The sequence below is a fragment of the Pygocentrus nattereri genome, chromosome 16 (assembly GCF_015220715.1).
Source record: "Pygocentrus nattereri isolate fPygNat1 chromosome 16, fPygNat1.pri, whole genome shotgun sequence".
NCBI classification, from domain to species: Eukaryota; Metazoa; Chordata; class Actinopteri; order Characiformes; family Serrasalmidae; genus Pygocentrus; species Pygocentrus nattereri.
In genome coordinates, this window is record NC_051226.1 from 6,231,269 (window position 1) to 6,240,247 (window position 8,979).

An 8,979-nucleotide genomic window follows, 5' to 3' on the forward strand; every position below is an offset into this window, starting at 1 on the left:
AGAGTGAGACAGAGGCAGACGGACAGAGAGAGAGAGAGAGACGGCTGGACGGACGGACAGAGAGAGAGAGACGGACGGACAGAGAGAGAGAGAGACGGACAGAGAGAGAGACAGACAGACAGACAGAGAGAGAGAGAGAGAGAGAGAGAGACAGACGGACAGACAGAGAGAGAGAGAGAGACGGACAGACAGACAGACATACAGACAGAGAGAGAGAGAGAGACACAGACGGACAGAGAGAGAGAGAGAGACACAGACGGACAGAGAGAGAGAGAGACGGACAGAGAGAGAGAGAGAGACGGACAGAGAGAGAGAGAGAGACGGACGGACGGACAGAGAGAGAGAGACGGACAGACAGAGAGAGAGAGACGGACAGACAGAGAGAGAGAGATGGACAGACAGACGGACGGACAGAGAGACAGAGAGAGAGAGAGAGACGGACAGACGGAGAGGCAGACAGAGAGACAGACACAGAGAGAGAGAGAGACACAGAGACAGACAGACACACAGACAGACAGAGAAAGAGAGACAGATAGAGAGACAGACAGACGGACAGAGAGAGACACAGACAGACAGACACAGAGGGAGGGAGAACGTCTTAAACGTTATTAAACCTTACAGCATTTAGACAGACAGTCCCAGCCCACCACACTGCACTTTACCTTCACTTCACCTGTAACCATAAACATCCTGTAAAAGCCTTATTCTTCAATAATGAGGGAATACATTGAACAACTCCTGCTCAAAGCATCATTTGTCAGTTGTTTGCCATTTATAGGTTCTGCATATATACACTACTGGTCAAAAGTTTTAGGACACCCCAATTTTTCCAGTTATTTATTGCAGTTAAAGTCGTTCTGCTACAGTGAATAACTTGAAATGAAACACCGCCGCTGGACCACTGAAGACTGGAAGAAGGTATCGTGGACCGATGAGTCAAAATTTGAAATCTTCGGTTCATCATGCAGGATCTTCGTACGCCATCGAGGGGGTGAAAGGATGGTTCCACAGTGTGACATCAGCTGTCAAGCATTGGGGAAGACGTGTGATGGTCTGGGGCTGTTTGGCTGGATGCAGCGTCTGTGACGTTTACAGAGTGAGAGGCACCCTGAACCAAAACGGCTACCACAGCATTCTGCAGAGCCATGCAGTACCCTCTGGTATGAGTCTAGTTGGTCAGGGGTTCATCCTGCAACAGGATGACCCAAACCCCCTCACCAGTGTTCAATTACTTGTTAACACAAATAGCTGATCAGCCAGTCACACGGCCGCAACTCAATGCATTTAGGCATGTAGAGGTGGTCAAGACAACCTGCTGAAGTGCAGACCGAGCATCAGAACGGGGAAGAAAGGGGATTTAAGGGACTTTGAACGTGGCGTGGTTGTTGGTGCCAGACGGGCTGGTCTGAGTATTTCAGAAACTGCTGATCTGCTGGGATTTTCACGCACAACCATCTCTAGGGTTTACAGAGAACGGTCCGAAAAAGAGGAAATATCCAGTGAGCGGTCAGTTGTGTGGATGAAAATGCCTTGTTGATGTGTGAGGTCAGAGAAGAATGGGCAGACTGGTTCCAGATGATAGAAAGGCAACAGGAACTCAAATAACCAACCAGAATCTCTGAGGAACATTTCCAACACCTTGTTGAAAGTCTGCCATGAAGAATTAAAGCAGTTCTGAAGGCAAAAGGAGGTCCAACCTTTTACTAGCAAATTGTAGCTTTTATTATTATTATTAAATTGTACCGTTTATTATTGTACCTAAAGTGGCTTGTGAGTGTAAGTCCAAGCTATGCCAGAACTACCTCAGGAAAAGGGAACGAGATGGTAAGCTTGAAAACATGGAGTGACACGAACTGGACAGAAGAGTGGAATTTATTTATGGGAACTTCTGCAACAGATTTGGGAAGAACCTTCTGAAGAACGTTTGATTTCTGTTGTAGAATGAATGCCACGAGTGTGCTCAGCTGTTATATCTGCCAAAGGTGGCTACTTTGAGTCAAAAGTTTAGAATACATTCTGGTCTATAAATTGATTCCATGATTTCTTTTTGAACTCCAGTTGCTTGTTTGTACTATGCTTTCATTTCAGGGTGCAATGAGACATTAAACTGAATAGTTTCCAATAAAAAAATGGAAAATTTGGGGTGTTCTAAAACTTTTGACCGGTAGTGTACGTTTTCACAGCATTCATTCAGTCGCTGAATAATCTGAAGCGCAACATGTTCAACAGGAATTTGCTTCGTCTGAAATCCTGAAGATCATGGGAAGAAAAGTTCACTTCACCTTCCTTTATTTCCCTTATGTTTCATTGATATTATAGATTGAAAGCAAATGAATTTTTTTTACATGACATTTTGTATTTTAAGCATTAGAATGTCCTTATGGCCTTAACATGTGTGCTAGTCAACAAAATTGGCATGTAAGAACTTGGGTGCTGTTTCTGAGATGGCTTAATACACTGTTTTTTGTAGGTTTGCTGTTGGAAAATAACATGGAGAGATGTTTATGGTTAAAGTTTGGCTTGGTTTGGATTCACCCAGGGCAGAAACCTAATCATACAGCAATATCTGTAACTCAATAACTCTGAAAAAGTTTGGGTTTCATTTGACTTCCATTGCTCTTCCCAGTCACGGTGCAAAACGTCAGCAAACTTTATACAGCAAGCATGTTCTGGCTGATCGAATACATCTGGGGAAGGAGGGAAGTGTGTGAGTTCGACTTTTGGATGGATTATTCCTTCCAAGTCCTGATACTTGGACTAATCTTCTGTCTGATGTAATTTGGTGATTCAGATGTATGGGCTACTCTTTAATTCGTGAAGGCATTGTTTTGTCTTTGGTCTTCATTGAGCCTGTAGATGCATCTGCTACTTTCCCTAATCTTTATGCCCTTCTGTTTGCTTGCCAGGCATGTTGTTTTGCCGCGAGAGCTGGCCAAGCAAGTGCCCAAGTCTCACCTGATGTCTGAGGACGAGTGGAGAAGGCTGGGAGTGCAGCAGTCTCTTGGATGGGTGCATTATATGATTCACGAACCTGGTCAGTATCCGACATGATGAAGCAGGAAATATGGGCCGAAGTTGGTTTACAAGGAAGTTTGTTTCGGCCCACTAGACGGCTGTCATGGTTGTGTGCCTTGCATGTGAAGAAATCTTTGCAGCATTTTAAAGAATACAGCTTATCCACATTCACCGATCCTCGTTCCTACACTCATAGTCCATTTTATCAGCTCCACTTACTGTATAGCTGCACTTTGTAGTTCTACAGTTACAGACTGTAGTCCATCTGTTTCTCTGACACTGATACCCTGTTCTTCAGTGATCAGGACCCCCCTGGACCCATGGTGGATCATTTTCAGCGCTGCAGTGACACTGGCATGGTGGTGGTGTGTTGTGCTGGTACGAGTGGATCAGACTCAGCAGTGCTGCTGTAGTTTTTAAACACTGTGTCCACTCACTGTCCACTCTTTTAGACACTCCTACCTTGTCAATCCACACTGTAGATGTAAAGTCAGAGACGACAGCTCATCTGCTGCTGCACAGTTTGTGTTGGTCCTCCTCTGGTCCTTCATCAGTGCCCACAGGACGCTGCCCACAGGACGCTGCCCACAGGACGCTGCCCACAGGACGCTGCCCACAGGACGCTTTTGGTTGGTGACACTGAGGTGTTTAAAACTCCAGCAGCACTGCTGTGTCTGATCCACTCAGACCAGCACAACACACACTAACACACCACCACCACATCAGTGTTACTGCAGTGCTGAGAATGAACCACCACCCAAACAGTACCTGCTCTGTGAGGGTCCATGGGGGTCCTGACCACTGAAGAACAGGGTAAAAGGGGGTAACAGAGTATCAGAGAAACAGATGGACTACAGTCTGTAACTGTAGAACTACAAAGTGCAGCTATACAGTAAGTGGAGCTGATAAAATGGAAAGTGAAAAACAAAAACAAAGCTAACAAGTTGCTACCTTGCTGTTTACCTGCCCTGCCACAAATGTTACACTCTGGCCCCCTAATACAAACGGTTTGGGCATCCCGGATAAAGTTTTTATAGTATGAGCCTTAGTTTTGTTTTGATGACCTAAAGGAGCTGATCTGACCCACCAGCAGGAAAAGCACCACAGAAGTGATGTCTGAACTGGAATAATGAACCACTTGATTTCTTACTGTATAGCCATTTTTGAGAGTGTGCTACATAGCCATGCTGAAACATATAGCTGACCACAGTAGCATCTTAGCATGAAGACAAATTATCTTAAAGGGGAATGATTTTTCAGATGAATTTGTTTTTTATGAAGTTCTGCGAGTTTTAAACAGTTGGAATGAAAATGTCATTCAGAGGTGTTTGGTGTGAAATGGTTCATTGTAGATAAACTTACAGATTTAGTTTTCTTTACAGTGCTGGTGATGGGAACCAGGGGTCACCATGATCACATTTAATTTACTATATTCACCAGAACAACCAGTGAGCCTACATGGGACTTGCTTACTTATCGATTGATCGTCTAATGTTAATTTTGAAATAGTGGTAAACCTGAACTTTACTTGGGAGGCTGGGCCATTATACATACAGTGTGGTCCTTTCTTTTAAACTGTGCTTTCAAATAAGAGATATGAAGTGATTTTGGGACCTGCAGATTTGATAAAAATGATTGTTAGAAATTTGACTTTTTTTTTTCTCTCTTTAATTTTACTCTAGATATGCAGTATGTTTAGGTTGAATGGGTTGTACTGAACAGCTCAGGGACTTAGCCACGTTTTCATGCTGCCTAATAACCTGCTAATAATTTGACTAATGGCTCAATTGGAATAGAATACATCCATGTGAACACTGAACACCTCAATCGGAATAAACTAGTCACATTGAGGCTATTCGGAATACGATTTCTGTCTGATTGAACAAGGTGGATAATCATAATCCGTTAAATAGAAAAATAATATCCGCCTAAACACCTGTATCCGATTACATTCCCTATCGGAACGTGTAAGTACGTTATGCGCATGTGTGTCGCATCATAGCGGAAGCCGAGAACAGCTCTGGCAACTGTTTATACTGTTTATACCGTTCAACACGTCGAAGCAGAAACTGGTTTGCAGAGGAGACGAAGTTTATGCTCTGATCTTTAGATCGTGGTGGGACGGACGTCCAACTTGTGCGTCTCAGAACACGACGTCTTCCTCTCGGCCTTCTTTAATAAGGACATGTGAAGGACGTTTTCCTGAGTCTGACGTCATTTTGAAGTAATTAAAGACCCAAGCGGGCCTACTGGAAACACATCTCACTGACTGGACTCGCGATGTTCGTCATGGTATTGTTTACTCTAAGTGGTCCCCCACGCATGCATGTCATTTTCGATCGGATTACTCGTAGCGCACATGTAAATGAAGATTTTCAGCCCGATTGTTTGAGTGTGCATATAAACACCTCAGTCTTGATCATAGTGTATTCAATGTGTGAATATGTGGTTAGGTGTCCACATACCTTTGACTGTATGTATGTACCTGACAAATATTGGTTATCGGAGTTGGCCCACAGTTTCCATATTGATGCATCCCTGCTTTTAAACATGATTGTTGCTGCTGTTAGATGTTAAGCTGCTCTGTAGCTGGATTAAAAGAAACCTTTGTCGGTAATCGGTGTGATTTGTGTGCCATGTATTTGTTTGTTCCCGATCTTAAAGTACGTCTTTACTTTCTGTCTTCCAGAGCCTCACATCCTGTTGTTTAGAAGGCCTCTTCCAAAACAATGATGTCTGTGGCTCTCAGATCTTCTGGAACCTTCCCGTGGATTATTCTGGTATTCAGTGAATACTTTCAACCTTTACTAAGTTTACGACTTCCTGTGCATGAGCTGGATTTTTCTCAGCGACTGCGCTCAGTCAGAAAATGAAGACAATGCATCGTGTTTCGGCGTGGAACTTAAAAAGGGGCTTTTAAACGAGCAAATCATGTCTACTCTCTGACCAAAGTGCCTAATTATGACTACTTAAAATCATCAGGAGTGTTAAGTATGTTTGTTTTTTTTTTGCTGCATCTTTAGCATTGATCTTTAAAAAAAATCTGTTTTGTTGTCTTTTTTTTTTTTTTTTTTTTAAATAATAAAAACTTTGTAAATTAATGACCTGCAATTCAAGCACTGACTTGTCTGGATGGGGTGCACATTGGCCAAGCTGGGAATGATGCTTCTGGGAAGGCACCCAAAGACACCTTTAGAGTAAATGTCTAAATCCAGCTCAGGAGAGCACCTGCACATGTTTTTGCCTGATTCAGATTGGACTTGATGTATCTAGTGAGTTGAATTAGGTGTTGCAGTGCAGTTCAATCCTGTATCTTCTCAATGTTGGAGAATATCTGCTTTATAGTGCTTTTACACCTGATTGAACTCATCTGTGAAACATTAAGCCCCTTTTGAAGTTCAGTCAGGTGAATTGGATTAAGAAATGCACTTCAATGCAGGAGAGACCACTGGTGGAACCTAAAACCACATAACTAGAGTATAGTATGTTTTAACATTTATGGGGGGGAAAATATAAAAGGTTGCAAGGGAGCCCATGAGCACCCCTGAGGACTGCCACGGGTACTGCTGTGTGTTTTGGTTTAAAAAATTGGGAATGTTTGGGAAAGGCTTGTGTACAAAAAGATAATCATGCATGATCACCAAATTAAGGACCAGTGTTTTGACATGGACGTACCTTGTGGTGCAGAAATGGTATTCATTTTAAAATAATGTTTACTCTGTAAGGAACTGAATTGTGGCTGTATTCTGGAAATGACCAAATTCAAAATACCAAATCATTTTCATGTTATCAGTCCAGCTTGTGTACAATTTAATAAACACCTTTTTCATATTGAACATTTGTATGGAAATTTACTCCCTGCAGTAATTAGTGATGCAGTCTAATATTTTAGCACTAGAGGGCGCTGTTGTACTTTTAACTTTACCCGGCCTGAGGTGAGCTGGGAAGACTGGGCTGAGTTTTAAATTTCATCAATGGATATTTTAATTCTGCTACTTAACATGCAGAAATCTGGAAAGGTCTAATGAGGGATGTGTGGAGCATTTAAACTCTGGACCATGTGGGGACCATTTAAACTCTGGACCATTTAATGAGCTGTTGGTTAGATTAGATGGATAAACAGTCACAGTTAGAGAAGTGTTCATTAACCTGGATTGTCCTTGTAAATCTGAATTAGATGAAGTAATTGTTCTCAATTTAAAGGCATTTTTAAATCTAATTGGAGACAAGCTGGATGAACATATTGCCTAACTAAAGGCATGAATAACACGAAAGGTCTTACACCGGTCAGGCATAACATTCTGACCACCGCCTTGTTTCTACGCTCATTGTCCATCTTATCAGCTGCACTTACTGTATAGCTGGTCTTTGTAGTTCTACAGTTACAGACTGTAGTCCATCTGTTTCTCTGATACTCTGTTACCCTGTTCTTCAGTGGAGCTGATAAAGTGGATAGTGAGTGTAGAAACGAGGAGCTGAAAGCACTCTCGTCTGTTTTGGCTGTGATTAAAATACTAGTGGCTGATGACCTGTGGGTTCTTTTTTTTGGTTTATTATAGTGTTCAGGCCAGAAACGTATTCATGGCAAAACAATTCAAAGCTTTGGAAACGAGTAGAGCGCGAACATCTGTGGTGACTTTGACTGTGATCTTGCAGAGCGATCTAGAACTGGAGTGATGTGCTCTTTTTCCCCCAGTAAGCAGTATCTTGAGTAAGTTGGAGCTTTAATACTGAGCTTTGAGGAAGTCCAGCAAAATGAGCATTACAGAAGTCAGGATTGTTCACAGTGGTGGCGATGGGAACCAGGGCCTGGATTCACAAAAGCTTTCTTGAGGTTTTTAAGACTAATTTGAATTTCTTAGCTGTTCTCTTAAGATAAAATTCTAAGAAAACATTAAGAAAATCTTTTCCTTGTGTTGGCTATGTAATTTAGAAGCATACAGAGGAGCACGTTTGAGATGTTCAGTGAAGTCATTTGTGCTTGTGAACTGATGAAGTGAATTTAAAGTGAACTGAAATTGATTCTCGAGACCAAGACGTTAATCAAACCAGGGAAATAGTTTAGTCACTAGATGTTAAAGCAGCAGGTTCTCCTGTAAGACGACGGGTTTAGCGACAGGACAAGCCAACACTGGAGCTACTCGGTCATGTTAGATGATGAGAACTCGTCTTTTAGTCACAAATAATAGAAAAAAAAGTTTCAATTACCCTCAAAAGCAGCCGACCAGCATGAATTTAGTGCTGGTTTAAGCTGGGTTGTACCAGTTAATGCTGGTCTGGTGCTGGTTTAGCTGGTCACCCAGCATAGTCATGATGGTTGACCAGCATACCAGCATCCGAAACACAACATATGCTGGTTTAGCTGGTAATCAGCCTAATAACTGCCAGGCCGACATATCGTTACTGTCCAGATTTGTCTTTTTCAGCTATGTTGCATTTTACAATGTACTATAAATGACATGAGATACAGTTAGAATTTGTATTCACTGTTATTTGTTATTTTATTTTGTTAGAGGAGCAAAATGGAGGGAAAAACATCAAACTAAGCATTTAAAAAAATAGCAAACAAGAATTAGAGGTGATGCTGGAAGGAACAGCCATCAGGAAAAAAATCCTCATTGGAAAATATGATAATTGTGGGGTGATGGATGATGACAGGCAGCAGCAGCAGAGGCAGCTGACCTTGTCAACTCACAGCCTGAGACGAGTGTTGAGACTCGCCATGTTAAGAAAACATTTTCAAGAATATCGCTTGTTCTTAGAATTAATATGAAGAAAATATTCAAGAGCAGAAGATAAGATTAAGAAATTATAACTGCTGTAACTTTTTTTCTTCAGAAAAATACACATGGGAAAATTTCTTAAGGCACTCATGAATCCGGCCCCAGTCTGAAGCTCTAAAGCCGCTGTCTCCAACCCTGAACCTGGAGAGCTGCCTTCCTGCAGAGTTTAGTTGTAGCCTAC

General features: G+C 42.1%; 1 protein-coding gene across 1 annotated transcript in view; it reads left to right on the forward strand.

The window, feature by feature from the left end:
- zgc:86839 (uncharacterized protein LOC415200 homolog) overlaps nucleotides 1–6,851 on the forward strand; it is a 23,249-nt gene extending 16,398 nt beyond the window's left edge. The window contains exons 2-3 of the mRNA XM_037545825.1: nucleotides 2,907–3,034; nucleotides 5,705–6,851. Of these exons, the coding sequence (XP_037401722.1) occupies nucleotides 2,907–3,034; nucleotides 5,705–5,748 (172 nt within the window). The 3' untranslated portion in view covers nucleotides 5,749–6,851. The remainder of the gene's footprint in view (nucleotides 1–2,906; nucleotides 3,035–5,704) is intronic.
- The last annotated feature ends 2,128 nt before the right edge of the window (nucleotides 6,852–8,979 follow it).